The 24,764-nt window shown below is 35.5% G+C and overlaps 1 protein-coding gene across 1 annotated transcript in view; it reads right to left on the bottom strand.

Annotated features, from left to right (window-relative positions):
• Positions 1–24,764, bottom strand: part of LOC122815075 — a 3,014,144-nt gene that overhangs the window by 1,767,259 nt on the left and 1,222,121 nt on the right. Inside the window, exon 67 of the mRNA XM_044087319.1 lies at positions 21,241–21,375. Coding sequence (XP_043943254.1) covers positions 21,241–21,375 — 135 coding nt within the window. The remainder of the gene's footprint in view (positions 1–21,240; positions 21,376–24,764) is intronic.

Raw genomic sequence — 24,764 nt, 5'->3', positions numbered from 1 at the left:
GGTGTAAGTTATGCCCAGGTGTCTTTGGTTTGTTGTACCTTTATGGTGTAAGTTATGCCCAGGTGCCTTTGGCTTGTTGTACCTTTATGGTGTAAGTTATGCCCAGGTGTCTTTGGTTTGTTGTGCCTTTATGGTGTAAGTTATGCCCAGGTGCCTTTGTTTTGTTGTACCTTTATGGTGTAAGTTATGCCCAGGTGCCTTTGTTTTGTTGTACCTTTATGATGTAAGTTATGCCCAGGTGCCTTTGGTTTGTTGTACCTTTATGGTGTAAGTTATGCCCAGGTGCCTTTGGTTTGTTGTACCTTTATGATGTAAGTTATGCCCAGGTGCTTTTGGTTTGTTGTACCTTTATGGTTTAAGTTATGCCCAGGTGCCTTTGTTTTTTTGTACCTTTATGCTGTAAGTTATGCCCAGGTGCCTTTGGTTTGTTGTGCCTTTATGGTGTAAGTTATGCCCAGGTGCCTTTGGTTTGTTGTACCTTTATGGTGTAAGTTATGCCCAGGTGCCTTTGTTTTGTTGTACCTTTATGGTGTAAGTTATGCCCAGGTGCCTTTGTTTTGTTTTACCTTTATGGTGTAATGTTTAATATGATGTTGAATTTCAGTTTATGGTGTGGACCAAACAAGAGAGTATTTTTTTTCACATTTTAAATTAAGGTGCATGTTGGTCAGAGATACTGAAAATGAGTTGAAGGCTACTTTTATTTTTTTGTGTAATTTGGGAAGTGAGTTATTTGAGTATAATATGACTATACTTTGCACATAAATGGCACAGGCTGTTAATGAATGTGGAGAAGACAGCAGGTCTTAAGAGTGAGCTTTGGAGTACTCCTGCTGAAAGGTTACTAGCTTTGTATGCTCTAAGCATGTGAGTGACAGTAAATGTGGTGATTAGGCATCCAGTGAACCACTGTATGGCACTTTTACCCACTCCAAAATTAGTAAGGATTTTAAGTAAAAGAGTGTGGCTGACTAACTCAAATGCAAATTTTAGGATAATGAAGACAGTTCTTGTCATTTGTCCTTTATCCATTGCCTCAAAGATGAAGTTAGTTACAATGAATAATGCTGCCTGTGCATACCTCTCAACCGTACCATATTCCTTGGTATTTACCAGTTTTGAGGGCAAATAATGGGGTGCCACGAATTTCAGAGTGGCCCCTTCAAGTTATGATTTTTTAAAAATTTTTATTTAGTTTAAAGTTATCGTTGGCATCATCTCACATCACCAGTGTATCCCACAATGTCATCAACATGCATGTGCATGCATGAAGATATCAGCCTGAATGCCTGTTGGACACAGAGACTGGGGCATGCAGGAAACATCTCTTTGGATAAGTATTACCTCACCTGCGCAAATGGTAAGTCACTGTAAAAATGAAGTCTGAGTTACAAGTTTGGCAGATTTTTGTTCCTTTTGTTTGTACTGATTTTTGAGTATTGTACACCAGTTGTTTTAAAAGGAATATGTACTTTGTATTTGTACCCTAGGGTCCCTGGATTGTGGAGTTTTTGGTCTTGAATATGTATGCAGCATGATGCTTCTTTAATGTTACACACCTCTGCCATGCTCCTCACTTCTACAGAGATATAGTTCTAAATGCTACTGCCTAGTGCCTATATGCCCTGTTTATACTTGTTGACTGTAATGAATGTGCAGTCGCACACACTGTAGTCTGTTTTCAGACCAGTAATTCTGATTTTTGACTGCATGCAAGGTACGTAAAAGGCTCTAACTAGTACGCAACAAGTCCTTTTAGTATTTGTATCACTTTTCTTATTCTTACATCTCCAACAACCCCGTCAAAATGATCACAGAGTTATACAACAATGACTTTTGACAAAAGTATTGCACCTAAACCAGAAATAGGCTAGCAGATCCAACACACTAGTGCTTTAATACAAAAAAACACAAGGAAACAAACACACGGCACAAGAAGCATAAATGCAGTTAAAACACTTCCCCTTACATTTTTGTCTCAAAGAACTACATCAGATGTGCATATACATCCTAATTACTTCTTTAAAAACATTTTCCCTCTTGAATTAACCAATGAAATACTTGAAACAATTAATTTCCAAGATACAAGAAGACGATTTAAAATGATAAAACATCATAAATAAGTCATATGGTATTGTATGCATTTAAATATACATGTTAAAAATATGAACAATAAATACATGTAATAAATATGGATAAATGACACATAAAATATCGCATTTTAAAATATAAAATGTATAAAATGAAATGAATACAATAAAATAAAATAATGAAGTGGCACCATCTAGTGGAGAAAATTGTGAACCACATACTCAAGAAATAAAATCAAAACATTCCACTTAATGAATGGATAATGGGTAAAATAAATACATCCAAGTATTACAGTTTTGCAGATCTAAGCTTTAGTACAGGTTTTAATGATACCATATCATTTAGCCCTGAATAATTACAAGCTTCCAGGACTAGTTGCCAGTCTAATTCCCTGTACTCAAGTATAGTCTTCCAGGGACCACCCCTGGGGTCTATAGGGACCACCTCTATAACAAAAAATTGATACTCTGCTTTTTCACATAACTGAGAGTGTCTGTACAGGGCATTGTTCTCATTTTTCTTCCTTATATCATATCTGTATTCGTACATTCTTTGTTTTAACTTTCTTTCTCTCTTTCCCACATAGAAGGAGTCACATACACCACACAAAACAATGTATATCACACTTGTGGTATTACAGTTTGCGTAACCTTTAGTTGTTATATATTTGTTTCTACATTTCAAATGTAAAGTATCACAAGTCCGTATATAAATACATTGAGAACAGTTTCCAAATTTGTGTATACCTTTTCTATTACTGGTAAAAATTCCATAATTGTTGTGATGTGAACCTCCTTCTAAAATGTTTTTAATATTTTGCCCTGTTTTATATACACATTTGAGTGGTTTATCAAATATACCATTTAAATCTGATAAATTTGCAAATTTGTTCCACTCATTCTCTATAATTCGTTTCACCAAGTTAGTTTCACCATCATATGTAATGATTAAAGCAGATTGATAGGAAGACCCATCTAACTTCTTGCCTCAATCTATATATTCAGGAGAAGGGTGGTTTTTGCCCAAAATAGGGGCAAACCTAGATTCTCTAGCCTCAGTGACTTCTGCCAGTACATCATTCAATAGGTTTGAAGGGTATCCCCTACTAAACATTTCCATTATAAATTCACATTCTCCTTGAAAATCATGGTTGTCCGATGTCATTCTCCTAGCCCAGACCAACTAATCTTTTATCACCCCTCTTTTCTGATGGAAGGGTGGGCACTAGTGTAGTGCAAATAAGAATTGGAGAATGTCTGTTTTCTATGTATTTTGGATTTGAAACCATTGCAAACCCTTTGTATATTTACATCTAGATAGTTTAGCTCCCTGTTGTTAAATTGGGTCTATATTAGACCACAGAATGCTTAGGTAAGCAAACGATGATTAATCTACCTCATGTAAGCGAGAGCTTACAAAACCGAACTGTCAGGAAAGCGATTTTTTTCCAAGGGAAAAGAATCGCTGTTCCAACAAAAAAAAAGAAAAAGTAAGCACATTAAAACATGCATCTTTAATGTTACACAACTCTGCCGTGCTCCCCATTTCTATTGAGATACAGTTTCTAAATGTTACTGCCTAGTGCCTACATGCCCTATTTATACTTGTTGACTGTAATGAACACACAGTCGCACACACCGTAGTCTGTTTTCAGACCAGTAATTCTTTTTTTTTTTCAATAATTTTTATTTTTATTTTTATATTAATAAACGTCACAAATAAAAAGTATCTTACAACATGACCGTATATATATATCTATATATATATATATATATATATATATATATATATATATATGTTATACATTGATGTGAAATACCACAGGATATAGGTCATACAACATATCTATTTACACTATGTACATAGATGCTTTCACTGTTAGTTCCACAGTTATATAGACAGTATATACATTCGTAATATCCAAGTTATTTAATATCTGAACTTGTATGTGTTCTTTGGTTCCATTATAGTGTATTTCTAAGTTGCTGTGTGATGAATTACGCTAATATGATATTAAAGGTTTGTTCCCAAATCTCTCTGGATTTCATGTTTTTGTTTATTTTATCTATTACTATTTTATGAGCTAAAAGGTGTTGTATAGCTACTTGTTTAAAACCCTCCCAAGATATATTTATCGTATCTAGCCATTTAAAAGCTATATACAGTTTCATTAGTAGGAACATTTTTAAAAGTGTATTTGCTTGTTTTCTTGGTATGTTGGGTGGGAGAATGTGTAATAGAGTGAATTCCCAAGTTAATGTTGATGTTTGATAACCTGTTTTTTTAATTGTACCTCGACAGAGTTCCAGAGTTTATAGACATATTTACAACTCCAAATACATGGATTAAGTCAGCTATCTGGTCCTTACAGTGTGGGCAGAAAGGTGATTTTGATGTGTTAAATTTGTGTAGGATCGCAGGTGCAAAATAAGCATTATTAATGATCATGAGCTGAGTGTATGCTAACTTTTTGAAGGGTATAATCTTCAGTGTTAGATTGATTGCCTGGCTTATTTGCTGATCATCTATGGATGGTTTAATTTTTCTCCAGTAGTTAGAGAAGAGGAGGTCTTTCTGGTGTTTGATTTCATTTATCATTTTATATGAATTAGTAATAGTTTTCTTTGTTGTGATAATAGTTTTACAAAACCTGCTACAAGTTTCTATGTCAATATTGGTCATAGTAACATTTTGGAGGTAACTGGAACACAGTTCTTTGATTTGTCTTAGGATTATTGTGTGTGATTTAGGGAGGTTTAAGTTGGTCCTCATTTCTTGTATTGAACAGTTAAGGTAGGGATAAATATCTTGGATTGTTTTATCTTTCAGTCTGGGAAAAGGGACTAAGGCAAGCATCTTATTGTTTATTTTTAAATTTGGGTTTTTATGAAGTGGTTGCAGTATTGTCATGGCTTGTCAGGTTCAAGAATTGAAAGAGTTTTTGCGCTAAGCTGATAGAATGTTTTATGGGCTCTATAATGTTATAAGTTTGTATTTATTTCTGCTTCAGTAATGGAAGTGCTTTGGGATTGAAACCTAGAGCTTTAATATATCTATAATAGATTGTCACCCAAAGAGGAGACCAATTTTCTATTGACGGGTTATGTTCAGCTATTCTTAATATTCTGTTAGTGTTAATGATTGAGTAGTACATTTTAAAATCTGGTAGATTTAGTCCTCCTTTACTTTTTGGGAGTGTTAATTTTGGATAGGAGATTCTGTTTTTTTTTTTTGGGTTCACATATAAATTTTGCTAGGAAGGTATGAATTTCTTTGAAGAATTTATTATGTATTGTTGTCTGTGATGTCATGAATATATACATTAGTCTAGGTAAAATGTTAATTTTGATTATTGATACTTTGGCCAAGAATGGTAGTTTTAGGTTGTTCCATCTTTTACAGTCTTGCATTATATCTTGCCATTTAAGGTTTACATTGTGTTGGTAGAAGTCTTTGTTAATCTGGAAAAAGGTGATTCCCAGATATTTAGTTTCTTTCTTATTTTTATTGTGTTTAACAATGGTATTAGTGAGATGAGTTTGGGTGTTTTTAGGGGGAAAATTTTAGTTTTATTGAGGTTTAGTTTGTAGTTAGATATAGTCGAGAAATGCTCAATTGCAGCTATTATTTTATTTATATCTGAATTTGGTGTAGTGCAGTATATAAAAAACTGTTTATTCATAAGCGCTTTCAGCTCAGTTAATACCGAGCCTTCATGTTTGTCTGATGAAGGCTCGGTATTAACTGAGCCGAAAGCGCTTACGAATAAACAGTTTTTTATCTGCTTCCTGCTCTCATCGTTTCTAGTACTACCACTTTGTGTTTAACAGTTTCTTAGTGTTTTGGAGTTTTTAGTAGTGCAGTATATGTTTAGATCATCCGCAAATGCAGTGAGGTATATTTTGAAGTTGTGTATTGATGGAGGATTGTGGTATGTGTTTTGTTTAATGTATAGAAAGAGTGGTTCTAGGTATTGGTTAAACAGGAAGGGTGATAATGGGCATCCTTGTCTTGTTCCATTTTTTATTAGGATCCTATTTGACCAAGTTTTATTTATATAGAGAGATGTGTATGGGTTGCTATAGAGAGTTTGGATGATCTGAATGAAGTTATTGGGTATATTAAAGTAGGGTAGTGTTTGGAGTAATAATTCTAGATTAACCCTATCAAATGTCTTGTGGGCATCCACTACCATTGTGTAGATGTTGATATTGTATCGGTTAGCATAGGATATTACTGCATCAGTTTTCAGACCAGTAATTCTGATTTTTGACTGTATGCAAGGTATGTAAAGGGCTCTACCTGTACACAACAAGTTCTTTTAGTATCTGTATCCCTTTTCTTATTCTTACATCTCCAACGACCCTGTCAAAATGATCAGAGAGTTATACAACAATGACTTTTGACAAAAGTATTGCACCTACCAAATGCATGGCTTCTTCTGCTCCCTCACTGTGGACAAGTCTCAGGGTGATCAAGATGTGTGAGGGAAATCACCCCTCTTCTTACATATCCTACTGATGCCTTCCTGCTTTAACAGCTACCCAGAGCCACCAGTTGCTCCATTCTCTTTGCAACAATTTTCTTGTAATATATTTGTAAATTGTTCCTTTGAATGCTTTCTGACCGACTCTATTTTAACTGGATCCATTCACAGTCACAAGTAAGTCACTATGGAGTCCTGCCCATCAGATGATCTCGTGTCCTAACAATCATGACTTAGTTCTCTTGTCATTCCTGAATGCCTCCTGGTCCTGCAAGCCATCTGCTCCCACTCCTCACTGATACACCACAAAAGTCCAGAAAATCACAAATTTTATGAGGAACAGACCAAAAATATGAGGCAAAAATCTGGATATTCTGCGAACATCTGGACAGTTGAGAGGTTATGACCCCTATAAATTCTTTAAAAAAGTGGTCTAAATAAATTGCTAAGGCTACCCTATGAGATATTAGCCCAGAAACAAACAGCTAATAAAATCATATTGTTTTCCTGTCACTCTTGTACCGATGATATATTTGGATTTGTGCAGGCAACAAACATAAACCCAACACACTCCAATTATATCAATATGTAATTTATGTCAGTTTTGTCATTATGCCTTTTCTCCCGTAGGGCATTCGTCAGTGTCAGTCCCACTAAATATGCTAATCCAATATCAGGCACAATGGCACTTACTTTATTCAAAATACATGATATGCAATCCAGTATTCCTTTTTCAAAATGCATTTTTTCCTTCCTTGAGAAAGCCTTTTGTTTAGTCATTCATAACATTATATGTGAAGAAACATAATGATGGCATTCTGCTACACATTAAACAGTATCTAACTTCAGCAGATTTAAAAATACATTCATCAGATGAATGATTCAGCGACAGTAATATAGCCTAGGACTTCTTCATATTACTAATGCATCAGATGAATGATTCAGCGACAGTAATACAGCCTAGGACTTCTTCATATTACTAATGCATCAGATGAATGATTCAGTGACAGTAATACAGCCTAGGACTTCTTCATATTACTAATGCATCAGATGAATGATTCAGCGACAGGAATACAGCCTAGGACTTCTTCATATTACTAATGCATCAGATGAATGATTCAGCGACAGTAATACAGCCCAGGACTTCTTCATATTACTAATGCATCAGATGAATGATTCAGTGACAGGAATATAGCCTAGGACTTCTTCATATTACTATAGGCAAGATATACTAGGGTTTCCTAGCTGTTGCAGTTTGACACTAAAGAACTGCTGGAGAAGCTCTCTACTCTCATTGTGTGCCAAAGCTCTGGATTAAAATCCACACACAGTTAAAACAGAATAGTTTCAAAACTTTGCATAAACGGCACCTATGCTAAAGACGGCTCTGTTCTTCCTGCTCACCTGGCTGGTTTTACTCATTACTTTTCTCCAACTCTTATAGCCACTTTGCTTCCCAGTCTTTGTGTACCTTATCGCTCATCGTAATACTGCACTTACTTCCTAAACTCTTACTTTTCCTCTTTCTCCCACACCCCATCACTAACTACAGTTCCTCCTCCATCCATCTATCTTCCCGTGCATTTCCATAACTTCTCCTTTCATATCTCTCTCATCATTTTTAAGCTACGTTCTACTTGCCTGTTTGCAGTTTATTACTAAACTCAAAAACACTCCGGTTTGATCTCGTCCCTGCGGCCGTCATGCTATAAGTCCATCAATTGTTCCTGTATGTTATTTCTCTGTTCAATGATTAGACAGTTTATGTTCATTTATATCTTGTTTTTTGTGTTAAAATGTTATGTTCATGTAAGAAACATTTAAAATGTTTAATAATTATGTAGATAATCTCATGCTTAGATGTTGTTACCCTACAATTATAACTGCACATCATGTGCAACTTAATGTGTGACTTTTCTCCCCAGGCCTCCACTGAAAATGGGCTTTGCCCAGTTGGACTTTTCCTAGCCAACAAAGACAAATAAATAATACATTTGGTAAGTGTTAAGACTGATAATGCGTCGTAGAGCCTTGCAAATTTACTTTGCTGCCATTTATAGAAACTCTGGATGTAGGGCTGAGATTTTTACTGACTTATGTATATCCATCCATATTTTCAAGTTTCTTTAACAACTGTCAGGAGAAACTGCTTTAAAGTGAAATGGTAGGAGTTTGCAAATGGAAAGTATACTGTCTGATTTTGCTGTTGCAATTGTTTGGGTGTTATGTGCATTATGAGGAATAAGAGTAATGCATACAAATTAGTCAAATTAAAGCTGGCGTGGGAGAAATGCATATAAATGAGTCCAAATTAAAGCTGCAGTGGGAGTAATGCATATAAGTGAGTCTGAATTAAAGCTGGACTGGACATTTGAGGTGGATTGTAGGCCATTTGTCAGTGTTTTGAGAATTCTCCAGAATTGTCTAGGAGAGCCTTTGCAAAATAACTGGCTGTTTCTGATGTACAATACTTTTGCTGAGTTTATACAAATGCAAGTGTATTGTCTGGAGTTGTGATGTGTCAGTTATTTGCTGTACTGCACGGTTCTGCTTTCCAGATATTACAGTCCTCATCCTGTTGCTTTAAAAGCTTCTTGATGTCTGAAGTTAACTATAAGCATGTTTCTTTTTATTCCAATTTTTCTTTAAAGGAACAACTGTTTTTATATGGGGTGCAAAATGTTTAAAAGCAGATCAAATGCTGTTATTATATTGCTCTCACTGAGAAGCATGTCCTAGTCAAGTCTGTTGAAGTATCATCTCAGTGTTTCCTGTCTGTTGCGACAGGCCAGAGAAAGATCTCATGGAAATTATTATATGGATTTCAGTGACTAAAAGCATCACAAGGATATAACGGGATTGTGTTCACTAGGTGACTGAGTTAAGGAGTATTGCAGTGTTCTGGTATTCATCAGGAAATTTTGTAATTGTCATATTCAGAAGTATAGGGGATAGTATTTGTGGAGTGTTTTTAATGTGTTCTGATACTAATTGAATGAAGTTATGTTTTGAAAGGGACTGTTGGAGGTATGTTTTTTGTGTTAATAACCAGTTCAGATTAAGGTTTCCCACAACAATTAGTTTAGATGTGCCAGCTATAGTGGTGAAGAGGTCCAGGTACTGGTCACATAGCTGCAATGCAGCTGGAGGAGGAAGGTAAAAAAATAACAACGTTGATCCTTAAGGCATTTGCAAATATTATTGGTTACTTTGTGTCAGTACTCTTAATAGATGGGTTTATCTGCAGCAAACCTGATTTTGCTTTCATTTTCTTCTTGACCCCATCCTCTAATCTATTTTCTGGTCTATCATTGTAAAAACAGTTGTTGCTTCTACATATGTTACTTGTCATCTCTATATATGTAACTTGTCACTGCTACATATGTAACTTGTCACTGCTACATATGTAACTTGCCACCTCGACATATGTAACTTGTCACTTATACATATGTAACTTGTCACCTCTACATATGTAACTTGTCACTTCTACATATGTAACTTGTCACTTCTACATATGTAAGTTGTCACCTCTACATATGTAACTTGTCACTTCTACGTATGTAACTTGTCACCTCTACATATGTAACTTGTCACTTCTACATATGTAACTTGAGCTGCAATGCTTGTCTTTTAATTATTTATCAGTAATGGCCATCACAGTTAGACAATGCTGCTCTACACAGATTTCCAGTGGAGACCAGTTGTTAATGGTACATATATTTGCTAGGGCAATTCTAAAGCTTTGACATTTTAAATGTATGGTAAATTCAATGGGGGTCCGTTACCCTGCACAGATAGCCAACAGAGATAAACTGTGATGTTTATGTGTGTCTGTGTATCTGTGTGAGTATATATATGCACATGTGTGTGTTTGCAAATAACAGTGTATGCATGGGTACTGTAAGTTTGTGTATTTTTGTGTGTGTGTGTGTGTGTGTGTGTGTGTGTGTGTGTGTGTGTGTGTGTGTGTGTGTGTGTGTGTGTGTGTGTGTGTGTGTCTGTGGGTGCGTGTGTTTGCATGTGACACCGTATGCACATCTCTTGGCATAGTGGGGTCATTGCAGGTGGCAGTTGCTCCTTTATGTAGTTGTTCCAGCTGCAACGTGGAGTGATTCACAGCCATGCAAATTTCCAGGTAATGAGATGTTGACTTTTAGGGAATTTGGACAAAAATGCATCAAAACTGAAAATGGAGCAGAGATCAGCTGATTGGTGCAGATCATTTTGTGTTACAGTGCTACCAGCTATTAATACAAGACAATGATGCGCCATCATGAAGTATAGTGTTGAAGTGTACTGTTACATGATGTTTGTTATTATTTTTTGTTTCATCTTTGACATGTTCTTTAAGTCTAATATTAAACTGCATAGCAGTTTCCTCTGTATATTTAGAACTGTATGGACATCTCAGTGCATCTATAACATTAAGTGAACATAATGTTTTATACTATAAATTAAAATGAAACATGTTAGCCACATTGGGACAAACAGAGTTTGTGCCACAGGGGTACGTTGCCTTATGAATTAGAGTTTCGATCCATTTACCTTATTCCATGATAACAAATCACTGTATATTAAGTTACCAATGCATTTTTCTCTACGAAATGAGATCATGTGACTATGAGGCAAATGCAGTGATGCAATGACCATAATTCATCCCTAACAAAAGAAGTTGCTGTAGTTACTTCATCAGTATGATAAACTCTTCCCATAATGCATTACATTATCATCACTGCAGTGGGCTGAGAGTGAACATGTGTAGGCCTCATTCCCATCCTAATTACCTGGCACCTCCAGGGGGGTCTTCTGGGTGCCTCTACAGTATGAAATGGTTTTGTATAAAAAATATTTGTTGTTTTACTAAGGTGCACCAATTGATGTACCTGAAAATTGTTGATAAAATCCTCTGATAAATTTAGTTATTACGTAAATAAAAAGATGTCATGTGTATAACATAATTTGAAAGAACTGCTAGCAATCCGATAAATGTTCTAGAATTCATAAGTAGTATCAATAACTATGTCAATGATTAAAATTCATATCTAGATCACTGATATTCAATACTCATCATAAACATATATCGAATACATTGTAACAACTGTTTTGAACCTCTAATATATGAATTCAAAGACATTATTAACTGAGGTTGGGTGTCGGGCTGGCAACTCGGCACTGTAAAAATCCACTGCCAATCATTAGCGGACAGGAGTTCTGCTGTGATGACCCCTAAATGGGAAAATCCGAAAGACTTATTAACTTAATCAAAAAGTAGTGGGTTATAAATTTACTCACATTTTCTAAGTACACTTGTCAACCCAAAATAAGTGGTTATCCAGCTGGATTATAGAAGTTTTAAGTATTTTTAGTATACAATAGAAAGTGGATATTTTGGAATTCTGAGTGCAGATTTTTCTCACCATTAGTCTGTACAAAAAATAGCCTTTGTCCTTTACATAAAATCTCTCAGCTAATTCACAGTTGCATAATACTTCTCAAAAGGTACATGTATAAATGTTATGTAAGTGCCGATTTCACAGTCAGATACTGCCAATGTTTCATAACTGCTATTTTCTTCCTTTGTCAGTTCGTTTACAAACGTATATGCAATATGAAGACTTTCAAAGCTGTTCATTCATTTGTAGCTAAATTATAAGTTTGTATTCTCTTCATCATTTTTAAACTCATTGGACAAATCCGTACCATGCTACAGAACATTGCAACAACTTCTCACTATGATATATGTATATGCGGGTGTAAACTGACATAACACTAGTAATATCAGAGCATGGATCAGCAGTCACCAAAGGAATCAAACATCCTTTTACAAAAAGAAAGACTGCGTTCATCTGATGAACATTCAAATATTTACCTTCAAAATCAGTGCCTAAGGTGCTATCAGAAAGACTCATTAAAATGTAGAAGAAAATTCTAGTTTCTCACAAATTTAAAATGATGTTTAAATTATGCACTTGAGATAACACTATGGGTACAAATTTGACATCACAGTCTAAAACTGATAAGTGAGTATCTTGCAGTTCAGTTCCTGAAATATTAATGATAAAAGTGCTACAATTTATAGAAAATTATTTTGAGCAGTATAAATACTTTACATTCTCAGTATGTAACATACTGTGCAATCCCTTTGCATGGCGGACTTGTTACTTCAGCACTGATTGCTGATATAACTTTTTTAAAAATATCTGTTTATACAATGCTAATAAAGTAGCTTCATGTCAGACAGTGCTTACATTCAGCTATCAATAACTTGCCAGTGCAAGTGTTAAGCATGCAAATCCAAGTATCACCATCAACTATACTTTGGTTTCTTAATTCCATGTTTGATTTAATACGGTTCATTAACCAAAAACAGTTAAACACATTCATTAACTGCTTACAAGCTAATCTGAGATTGGGAATTAATTAATGGTCATATTGTTTTGTTTTCACTACTTTACAAGTCTTAACATCTGGGCCAGTGACTTTTTACCATGTATTAGATTCTTCTTCATTAAATATATATATATATATATAGATCTGAAGTACTTGGTACTTTGCCAATTTCCTCTTCAAACTCTGTTTCAGTTATTGCATTCCAAACATTCTTTTGTTTTACTGTGGAATTTTGTTTCTGATCTCTCATATTTCTCAACTGCATATTTGTCATCTCTGTAATCTTCGTTTTCACTTGTCTTATTGATAATTTGTCTTTAGTTTTCCATTTTCTAATTACAGCTTTCTTAGCTACTATCAATACCAAATATAGCAACTCTTTCAACTCTCTAGTACATCTTATTTTATACAACTTCAACAAAAACATTCTTATACTCACGTTAAATTCTCTTCTAAGCATACCTCTCAACCTCTTAGTGCAATGAATTTGGACATAGTCTGACAAAATGGGGGGACAAAGGCCCAAAAATAGGGACAAAAAATATGAGCCAAAAATCTGGACATTCTGCCAAAATATGGACAGTTAAGAGGTTTATTTCCAAATATAAGTATATTATTCAAATCATTTTTGTTCTGAGGCAATTCCATACATTTCCAAAGTATATGTTTCCAAGAACCTCTTTATCATCTTATCTCCAACATATGCCCTCTGTCTGTGGGAACGTGTTTTTTTTTTTTTTTAAGTCTCATAGGGGTATAGAAATATCTGTGCAAATATTTCCATGTAAAAATGTTAAATGTTCTTAAATTAGTTGCATATCTTAGATTATGACATATGTTCATATGTGATATCTTTAAATATTCACTTCATGCTATACTTATCTTTATAGTATATGTGTTTTCAAATATATCACCTTAAATTCCCTACTTGTTTGTCTTTTCTGGTCTGACATTTCTGTTCTGGCCTCAGTTATAATATCTGCTGTTTGTGGTTAAACAAAATTACTGTGCGGCCTCTGCACGTTTTCCATGAGCTTTAACATTAGACCTGTATATGCATATCAGTATGAGTGCAATAACTCATAGATTTATCTAGCTCCCATTTAATTACTTCATGTCTTTGTATCATCAGCTCTCGTCTTCGTTCTTCTTTCGCTCCACATTCTGGCGATGTCCATTACCATTCTTTTCTTACGACTAAACACACCTGTTATTATTGTTCTATTTTCCAAGGTTTAACTTCCAGTAATATAAAGACTCACTTAATACATTCATATATATATTTATATACTTCATATCCTGAATCTAATACATTAATCTAAGTTATATGGCCATACAGTATGCCTCCAAGTCTGGAAATCTCAAACCAGCCTGTTCCTTTGTCAGTTTTACATTTACCCACTGCATTCTTTGCCTTTTATTGTCCCAAGGAAACTTTTTAATTTCCTTTTTCATATTCCTCCATATCTGTTCTCTCAATTTGTACATATAAGCTTGTCCTACATAATGAATAATCATGGCCAAAATAATATTAATTGCTTGCATTTTATTATCAATTTGCACAAGTAACAGCTTCTACTCTTTACTTACTTATACTGTTTTGAGTAATTTTTCTCACATTTGTTCGCTGCTTGTTCAACATCCAATTTTAACCCAGTTCACAGGTATCTCATAAGTTTTTTTGTCCCTTTATTTATACCAGCCAGACCCCAGTACCCCATGTCCACTTCTGGTCTACCAGCATCTTTCTACCCCCCCCCCCGGACTTGCTCTGGTATTGCTGGGGTCAGTTGTGAATCTTAAGGCTGTCCTGTGGACTTAGCCATCTGTGCTTCTGTTCAATGTTTTTTTTTTTAATTTTATATGCCCTACCCACCTTTCCCTTTCCTTGCCCCCTCCTCCATACTTGCTGGTTGTATCAGAGAGCAACTCCTTGGGGAGCATCACAAGCAAGCACCCTCACCCCAGGAAAGGCAAGCTCAGCTCTCCCTGCCATTCCATCTGTTAACCAAACTGCTAATTGAACCTAGGTTGAATGGGCCATAGTTAGGGCTTTATCCCACCATGACCCGGTATCTCATCATGTCATAATGACCAACAAGGGGAAGGTCTTTTATACCTAGAGTTATGAAGTAGCTCATGTAATAAATAAGAATTAACAGATTCAGGAGGGTCAATATTTTGAACTTTAGAACTTACAAATACAGATGTAGAAATAAAATAAATAGTACTGGTCTCCAAGAAGCATTTTTCCTTTGTACAAGATGCATTCTGGAATAGAAGCCTTTGCCATTTTTACTTAAAGGCACCAGTTCTATGACTCTGTGTGTCTGTTATCACTGAAAAACCTGAGGAAAAAATATTTGTTTTGCAGGGTGCTGAGATGTTCACCTGAAAGGAGGCTTTTTGCCACCAGTGACATCTGTAACCTTCCTGCACCACTTTTAACATCCTAGAGTCCAAAATAATCTTTTCCCAAATGGAAATGTTGAGGGCCAGTTTTTGGGTCAGATTTGTAGAGATATTGGGTGTAGTGCTACCTGTTCCAGGGACTTTACTATGGCCTGTAACTTAAATTGGACGTGCTGGAGGGAGAGATTTATCTCCCACTTACTGTCACATATTTGGAACAGGCTACCAATTCATGTGAAACAGAGCAACTCTATCGCACTGTTAAAGAGGAACCTGGATGAGTGGATGGGACACTATAAATTCTTACCGGGGATAGTGCCCACAATCCTCCTGGACATGGGCAGTCATCACTAAATGCAGTCTTAGGTATTGACTAGTACCTTTACTGTATTACCTTGGGATGAAACAGCTAAGCGTAAAATGACCTCTGGGTCAATAACCTAGTAATCTCCTATGATACTATGATCCTACTGTCTGGGGGAGATGGAAGAGGGCAAGGAATCTGGGCATAGTCATACTGAACTGTTGGACTGCCCCTTTTTCTGAAACAGTTTTGTTTTATTAATTACTATTATTATTATTATTATTATTATTATTATTATTATTATTATTATTATTGTTACCTCTCCGGCCATCTCTTTTTTGTATTTTGTTTGCCAGAAAAAGACTGGTTTTGTTTACGTTACTTTTTGTGTAACAGGGAGGCCTACTGTATTGGAGTACATGACATTTCTTAGAAACTCATAGAATTAATTTCTCTCTTTTGTCATGTTGCTTGAGAACCTGAGCAAATAGTAGAGCCAAACAATGGCTCCTTTTGCATACTTTTGGTTAGATACACAAGCATATCTTCTCAACACTGTAGCAGTAGCAGTGGCACTAGACACAGCATATTAAGAATTATCTATCCATCTATATATATATATAAGAATTTGTGGTCACCCATCCATTGATATAAGTTGTGTTTGAAGAGGGTCGGGGAGGGGCTCTGTTTCACGTGAACTAGAAGCTGTCATATCGGCCGTCTGAGGGAATCTGCTGCCACTCTTCCTACAAAAGAAAGCTCATTTTTTAATCAAACTGTTTCTATCCTTTCTCAGGTATCTAAACAAGCTTTGAAGAGTGTGTGTGTGTGTGTGTGTGTGTGTGTGTGTGTGTGTGTGTGTGTGTGTGTGTGTATATATATATATATATATATACACACACAACTTATATCAATGGATGGGTGACCACAAATTCAAGCCTGGGGTGGTGCCCATGTACCTCCTGGACAGAGTAAGTTATTATTAATTATCATAGACCCTTACCTCTGAGAGCTTCACTCACCTAACTGAAGAAATTTGGGATAAAAATGGCTAGGCTTTGTAAGGGATACAAGGCTGTTAGCCTAGTAACTTTCTATGAATCTGTGAACCTATAAATGTCCAGAATTTTGAAAACTAAAGGGGAAGAAGAAAACATTCTCTTACCTATATGGTACAACATTTTACTCTTCTCATCCCCAGGTGAAGGGTTGGTTTTGAGCGACAGACTGTTGCCAGTGTGAGATGGAGTTTAAATGGCAGCTGGGTCTGACCAACGGTGAGAGAATATAAATTTATTAGCCTGACATACCTTATACAGCTTACCTGCTTTTCAGGAACTGACAGCTAGGTATCAAGGTATCAGGATGAATCCAGATAGCATTCAACACATCCTCCAGATATGGCAATGTAGGCTGGATGGGAAAAGAATGAGGTCTAGCCTTTTGTAAAATAGCATAATATCTCCTCAAAGCTAAAACATCTATTTGTCCCCATAAAATACTTAAGTCATCCTGGCAATGGTCTAATTAAAAGAAAATTCCTGTAAAGAAAGATAAGAATTAAAATTTGTCTCCTAACTGGAGAGGTGGGCTTGGGAATCTGCAAGAGAAGAAACTCTATATTTGTCAAAATCAGAATCATCAGACCCAGTTTCCTCAGGAATAACTTTTCATGGAATGCCCATCTGTAAATATTTGTGCTTATCAGGATTTGTTGCATGTAATGCTTGTCCAGTCAAGGAAAGAAACTCGTTTTTACAATAATAACTTTGTCAGAAGAAGAATAAGGTTTAATTTTTTTTTTTCTTAATAGGAGTTCCAGCAGAAGAGGACCACCTGGAAGGTGGGACATCTGCCCAGTCTAATAGTCTCTTTCCCCAGTTACCCAAAGAAGAATCTCCAGGTTTGTCTCCTAGACCCAGAGAAGATGGTTTTCCTCTGCCTGTATCAGACACTGGAACAAATAAAAAGGATGTGATTGACCATCCAACTCATGCTGGCCAAAAGGACTACAAGAGAGGAATAGTCTAAGTAACAATTAATAACCACTGCAGACTCATCCATTATCGGCTGAGGGGTAGACTGAGTCCACAAGAACAGCAAGGACTCCTTGTTAAATTATTTTTTTCCTGGGTACTTCAGGGTAACAGACAGACAGATTGACTGGATTGAGTATCAATGCTGTAACAGGGAAAAAGCACCAGAAACAATAAGTTTAGCTAGAGCAAGTCAGTCTGAAGGTAAGTTGTCTCTAAATGTTCGCAGTCCCTTATGTGCTTTTCCCAGTCCCTTAGGTTATAAAAGGAAAAGTAGAACTGAATTCTCCCTGTCACTACTGATAGTACTATGGAAACACTCAGAAACACTGACAAAATTAAAATAGCAGGTAGGTTATCATGAACTGAGCATCAAGTATTACACTGACACGCAACTTCCCGTCTGTTCCTCTGTAAACTTTCCTGTCCCATAAAATTCAAAGTTTACACAAGGAGTGTACAAACCTTTTCACAAAACTAGTCCCAAATACCTTAATAAACACTCTACACTAAAAGCATAGGTCCCTGATATGAAAATTCCAATATTGTGAAGAAATACTAGGTTAAAGAGCAAAACCAGCATTTAGTCAAAAAATAGATAAAATGCTATTTTTCCTTAAAAAGTTAATGATTTCTGAGTGTTGGGATTACCCAATGGGGACCGATTTGCCAGAAACAAAGCTCTTAGCTGATTGCTGCTCATGTGAAGCCCTATAGATGCTTCTTCTCAAGACGGCAAGAAAGTACTGTAGAAAGTTTCACTCTGTCTACTGATTTTCTATCTCATAATTAGCCAATCAGCCATCAGATTGAAGGGGTGGGGAGGTCAGAGATTTTTGAAGTTAGCCAGTTGTTTCCTGTGCAGGAAGCAACCTATATTACCTAAGGTCTACTGCAGTGGTGGGATTGATGAACATCACTTGTTTCTTGTGCTGCCATTTACTAACTTGGTAACCACATTTTTTGTGGAGCAAAGTGAAACATTCAAACAGTATGTACCTAAGTTATTCAATGAACTAGTAGTTATTTAAAATTAGCACTGCAATTAAGCTATAATTATATAAACTGAGTCTGTGATTAGATTTTAATTATATACACTCACACACACACAAAGACCCTCGCAGAGTAGGAAATAAATACAAAGTTCACAAACAGTATTTCTCATCATAAGGAACAGCATGCTTCATATGTATGAAGAAGGCATATTGACTGATGTTATTATGAGCGACCCCCGGAACAATGAATGGTCTTTGTGTAACTCCAATTAGTTGGTTACATTATATCTTTTGATATTATATGCTCACAGATCAAATAGCAGTATGTAAGAAATGAGTCCATTATGGATTATTAGGATTTGGTCGGTATTGTTGTAATGGAGTAATTAGGAAAAAATAACTCTCAAAAGTGGAAGATACTAAGCATCTTCATTTCAGAATCACAAACAATTCCACATACGGTGTTTAACCACCTCTTCTTGCACATATATTCTAGCCAGTCTCTCAACTTGTCAGACTTTCCACACCATATTTCTGTTGAAGCACTGGCCACCACAACAGTGCAAACATTGGATGCATGTTGACATCAGCTGGTCAGCCACATAAACGGAAACCTTGAAATGAGGCAATCATGACAGGAAATAGCAAGCAAGAAGAGTCATTCAGTCATAGCATTCCCATGCTTACAAAATGTACTACACTCAGGTAGGAGTAATAATTATCAATTGCAGGATAGATGCCGGAATTTAAAACAGATCTATTTATGTAATATATTACAGGATTAATAAAAAAATAAAAATGTGACATCACCTTTTCTGCAGCCATATGAACCTCCTTTGAGCTACAGAAGACAGGTCCTGACAACTGTTTTCACAGTCTGACATAAAAAAGTATGCAAGGACATGCTTTTATAAACATGGTCCTTAGAACAGACGAAGCTACAAGCTGCTAAATTTAAACAAAAAATAAAAAGCAAAGGCTTGTAAGGGGTGTAAAGTAACTGAGTAAGGTGTCAAAGAGTTACAAGCCTAACACAGTAGATCGGAATATGATTTTTGGCAATTCTTTCATAGTCTGACTTTAAGCCTTAATGTGATGCAGCACAATATTTAAGGCAGCAAGACTGCAGTACATATGTCAGTTCCAATGACAGCACTGATATCTACATTTCGGCAAAAGACGTTTTTGTGCATACTTTTAAAACAGTGCTGTCTGTTAGAAAACTTCAGTAAACTTCAGGAGAGTTTATTTAAGTATATATTTATGTGTTTACATAAATAACTGAAGTAAAGTTCACCAAATCACAAAATATTATATCCCAAAAGCAGAAAATGAAAATATGTCACATGCACTATCTCAAACTGAACTACGTAAGGACTGAAAGATAAAAAAGTATAACAAAACATTCTGCAGGACTGAGATTGTCATAACTGCAATCATACAAGTCCATGCTCATGTGACCCCTACCCCTCAAAGCTTCCTGTATGATTTTAGTCACCCTCAGATCAGACAAACTCAAAGATTAGCATGACAACCAGTTTCACACAAGCCAGAATATTGTACTATTCTCAAAAACTGTGCAGCTTCATATCAATAAGGTTGTGTTGGTGTGAGGGGGAACAGCCCCCCATGGGGGATGCAGGGGGTTGGCTTACTTCATATATATATCTATCTATATCTATATATATATATATATATATATATATATATATATATAGATATAGATATAGATATATTTATTTTTATATATATATATATATATATATATATATATATATATATATATATATGTATTGAATCTCAGGGCTGTATTTTCAGACTCAAAGTTTCTGATAACTTGTGTTTAGCATCTTTCTTGCAGCCACTAGCACTAATCACTGGTGAATCATGGAGTTGTACTTCACTCTTTTATACAGAATGCTCCCCCATGTTTATATGTATCTGAGGTGCTAGGTCACTCTGGTATGACAGACATATGACTTGCTGTGGATCTGCTTCCACACTCACTTAACTATCACTGTCATCTTTCTCTAACAAAATACCTCTCCAAAGGTTTGATAACACTGAGTGTCCTGCAAGAATTTATATTTTTTGGTATATATACACGGCACTATTTGAACCACAGTACCACTGCATACATGTAGTCTTCAGCACACATTTTTGTTATGGTAAACATTATCAGGTATGGTAGTCAGCAGTAACTTATTTATTCAGATTCTTTGAATGATGTGCACCCACATTCTTACATTGTATGCATTTCAGTTTCCAGCTCTAGCTTTTGTACAGCAACAAAACAAGCAACTGTGTGTGTGTGTGTGTGTGTGTGTGTGTGTGTGTGTGTGTGTGTGTGTGTGTGTGTGTGTGTGTGTGTGTGTGTGTGTGTGTTTTGGAGTTTAACAAGGTAAGCAAAGTAATTTCAGGCCATCGATTTCATAAATCTTTATTAGACTCTCCATAGGTCCTCATTGTCATAAATCATGCACCACTGCAAGTATATTAATATGAAAGATTTGTAAAAACACTTACAGTGTAATCAGTTTCAGCCTTGTAACCCTGCTTTTTCTTTCCATTTCCATCCATTTTAGTGCTGGTTAACTGCTGAAGCATGTCTTCCATTCCATTTTGAATCACTCTGTCCATTAGTGCCTTTAAAAGTGCTAACTGAAATAAAAATGTATTCTTAGTGTATGATCAACAAATCTGAGTTATCCAAAGGGCGCACATATATATATAATTATATATATAGATAGATAGATAGATAGATAGATAGATAGCACTCACTTCTCCCATTCTATAATAAAATAAATCTGATAGAGTTCAAAGCATGCTAGAATACTGTAGACGTTGTACCCCTTTTTGCATTTTAAGGCAAGAAATTATTAAACTTAATAGGAATTAAATCAGTACAGTTATTCCAAGTCCTGCTCATTGGACATTCCTTTTATGGAAGCAGCTGACAACATCAGTACTGGAGGTGGTAGTTTAGGTAGTAGAGGTATTTGGCGGTGGTAGTTTTAGGAGTAGAGGCATTCAGAGGTGGTAGATTTAGGTGTTGAGGTATTTGGAGGTGAACGTTTGCAGAGTAGAGATATTTGGAGGTGGTAGTTTTAGCAGAAGAGGTATTTGGTGGTGGTAGTAGAGGTATATGGAGGTGGTATTCTTAGGAGTAGAGGCATTTGGAGGGGGTTGATTGGGGAATAGAGATATTTGGATGTGACAGTTTTAGGAGTAGAGGTATTTGGAGGTGGTAGTTGGGGAGTAAAGATATTTGGAGGTAGTAGTTTTAAAAGTTGAGGTATTTGGAGGTGTTAATTTGAGAAGTAGAGGTATTAGGAGTGGTTATAAAATGTTTCACACGAAATGATCACTTTGCTAGGCTGCCAAAGCTTTTGCAGTTGTACTGAACTACTCTTCCAACAAATTCAAATAGCTCAGCTATAAACCAGCAGTGAACAACCCTAGATTTCACCAAAGTTCTCTCTGCCTGTGCTAACTGCTAAATATTGGTTGGTCAAGTAGCGCAACAGAGAGAAACTCCAGTTTACAAACATGATATAGCAGCAGTGATAGAGACCATATTCTTATCTTATTACCATGTCTTTGACTTGAACACTATCCTGTCAGACCTGACCATGCTAGTGTTCTCCACATCAGACCATGCATAGGCACTCATACACACACACACACACACACACACACACACACACACACACACACACACACACACACACACACACACACACACAATTACACATACAGATACATGCAACCTCATTCATGATCCTACAGACATGCATACATTGATATACATGTTCACACAGTGACACAACCCCATCTTGGCTTCGCTGGACTTACTTCACTGCTAATATTCTTACAGTAGTGCGTGAGTGACTGCTACTTTTGATAACATTTACTTTTACCTTCTGCAGTAAAATGTTGCTCATCTTAATTGCTCAGCTGAGCAAATCAGAAGTCATAGACATTTCTCAGTGACAGCACATAAACAATTAGCATAAGACACTCCCCCGCACTGCCAAATTAGCATGTATTTTTGACTGCATACTGCACTCCTTGTCAAAGACCCCAAAGGAAAAAAAAAACAGTTGTAGAGTGGTTTATGAATCAGAACAGGCTTTCCTTGATGTGGAAAACTTCTGAGATAAGGTTTCTGCATCACGCCAAGCTTTTCTGAATGCCAGGGCAAGTCTTTCATTTAGAATTACTAATTTATTTGGTAGAAAGGTAAATAATCCGAAGAACCATTTCAGGGGTGAATTAGACACAAACCATGCACAAATATAAACATTATTATTTCAGCATAAATGCATTAAAGAAGGAGAACAAACAAGCTGATGGAATGCATATTGCTTTAAGAAAAACATAAGTGGTATAATATTCATGTAATAAAAATTACTGCAAAGTGGTGAGAATACATGCAGACTTAATAAGAGAGCATTAGGAATATCAAATAAATTAAGTAGTTTTATTTACAGAAGGCAAACAAAAGTAAATCACGACTGTAGGGCCTAAAGCTATTACACATTACCTAAGTTTCAAAGAAAAGAAAAAGTAATAAAATAGGTATCAATAAATGTTAGGTTAGAAGAAAGCTGATTTAAGAAGGTTCAGTGTATAGTGTATTTCACAACGCAACTTTACACTATAAATACTTAAAACAGTATGCAGTGTCAAAGCTGCTATGCAAATGTTTTCTTCACGCAGGGATGCAATGGTGGTCTGTGTTAGAAGGCATGCACTCTTGTGTGCATGCATTTTAGCACACATGCACATCATTTCCCAAAAGTTTACGTTGAAATTTTTGAAAATGGTAGAAATATCATCAGAGTGCTCAGATATATGTATGTATACATATATAACTATATCTACTCTATGTATATATTTATGTGTGTGTGTGTGTATATATATATATATATATATATATAAAATATATATATAATATATATATATATATTATTTATATATATATATATATATATATATAACATTTATATATATATGTATATATATATATATATAAACTATATATATAAGTGAATGCTGTCTACAACTTCTGTAAAACATAGCCCACAAGTAGCCACATATATTCTGCCTCAGTGATGAATCTGCTGTGGAATCCTATATCACCTATGCTGCAAGCAACAGTTGCAAATGTATATCAGACACAGACTCCTCTTTCTGCACATTTTTATCTACCCTCCACACATCATTCCACAACATAGTTTTATTCTAAACTCAGTTTCCCTAGCCCATCTCTGCTTTAAATCATCCATCTATGTTTTAAATCATCCATCTCTGTAAATCTACTATATTTATTCCTTCTGCATTCTTGCCTATTATTTTTCAGTGTATCTTTCCTCAAAATTTCTGCTATCCTTCTTGCATTCTCCCTCATGCCCCTCCTTTATTTGATACATAGTCTGATTTAGTAACCATTCAACTTCCTCTAGTTCAAAAGCTTCAGATACTTAAAATCCTAGAACTCCCCCTTCCAAGCCTTTCACACATATGCCATCAACATATCTTATCCCTTCCTGCCACCAACAGTAATAATAACGACTATCTAATGAAGCATATTAGGAAAAATTATGCACATTTATAGAAAAAGTCAAATATGTATACATAAGAAACATATACGCATACAGAAAAAATCCTGAAATATTCATCCTTAAACAAAGAGAGAAAATCATCAAAGATTCACTGTAGCAAAGGATTCAGCTGCTATACATTGTCACTCCTTATGACATGTATTAATGGAACAATATTTACAAATCATTCATAAACAAGAATTTAAACATTTACAAAAAGATTTATATATCTGATATATATATATATATATATATATATATATATATATAGATAGATATATATAGATATATATAGATATATAGATATATAAGCATAAACTCTTCCTCCATTCCTACAAACTGTCAAAACAGTTCATTTTTAATAGATTTTTTAATAATACTTCTTTTATAATGTAAGACACATTAATATTGCAATTGACATTGCCCCTTCTTTACAAAAGGTGT

The sequence above is a fragment of the Protopterus annectens genome, chromosome 11.part0 (genome assembly GCF_019279795.1).
Source record: "Protopterus annectens isolate FY-2018-M chromosome 11.part0, PAN1.0, whole genome shotgun sequence".
Taxonomy (NCBI): Eukaryota; Metazoa; Chordata; order Ceratodontiformes; family Protopteridae; genus Protopterus; species Protopterus annectens.
This window is presented reverse-complemented; position numbering and strand designations above follow the sequence as displayed.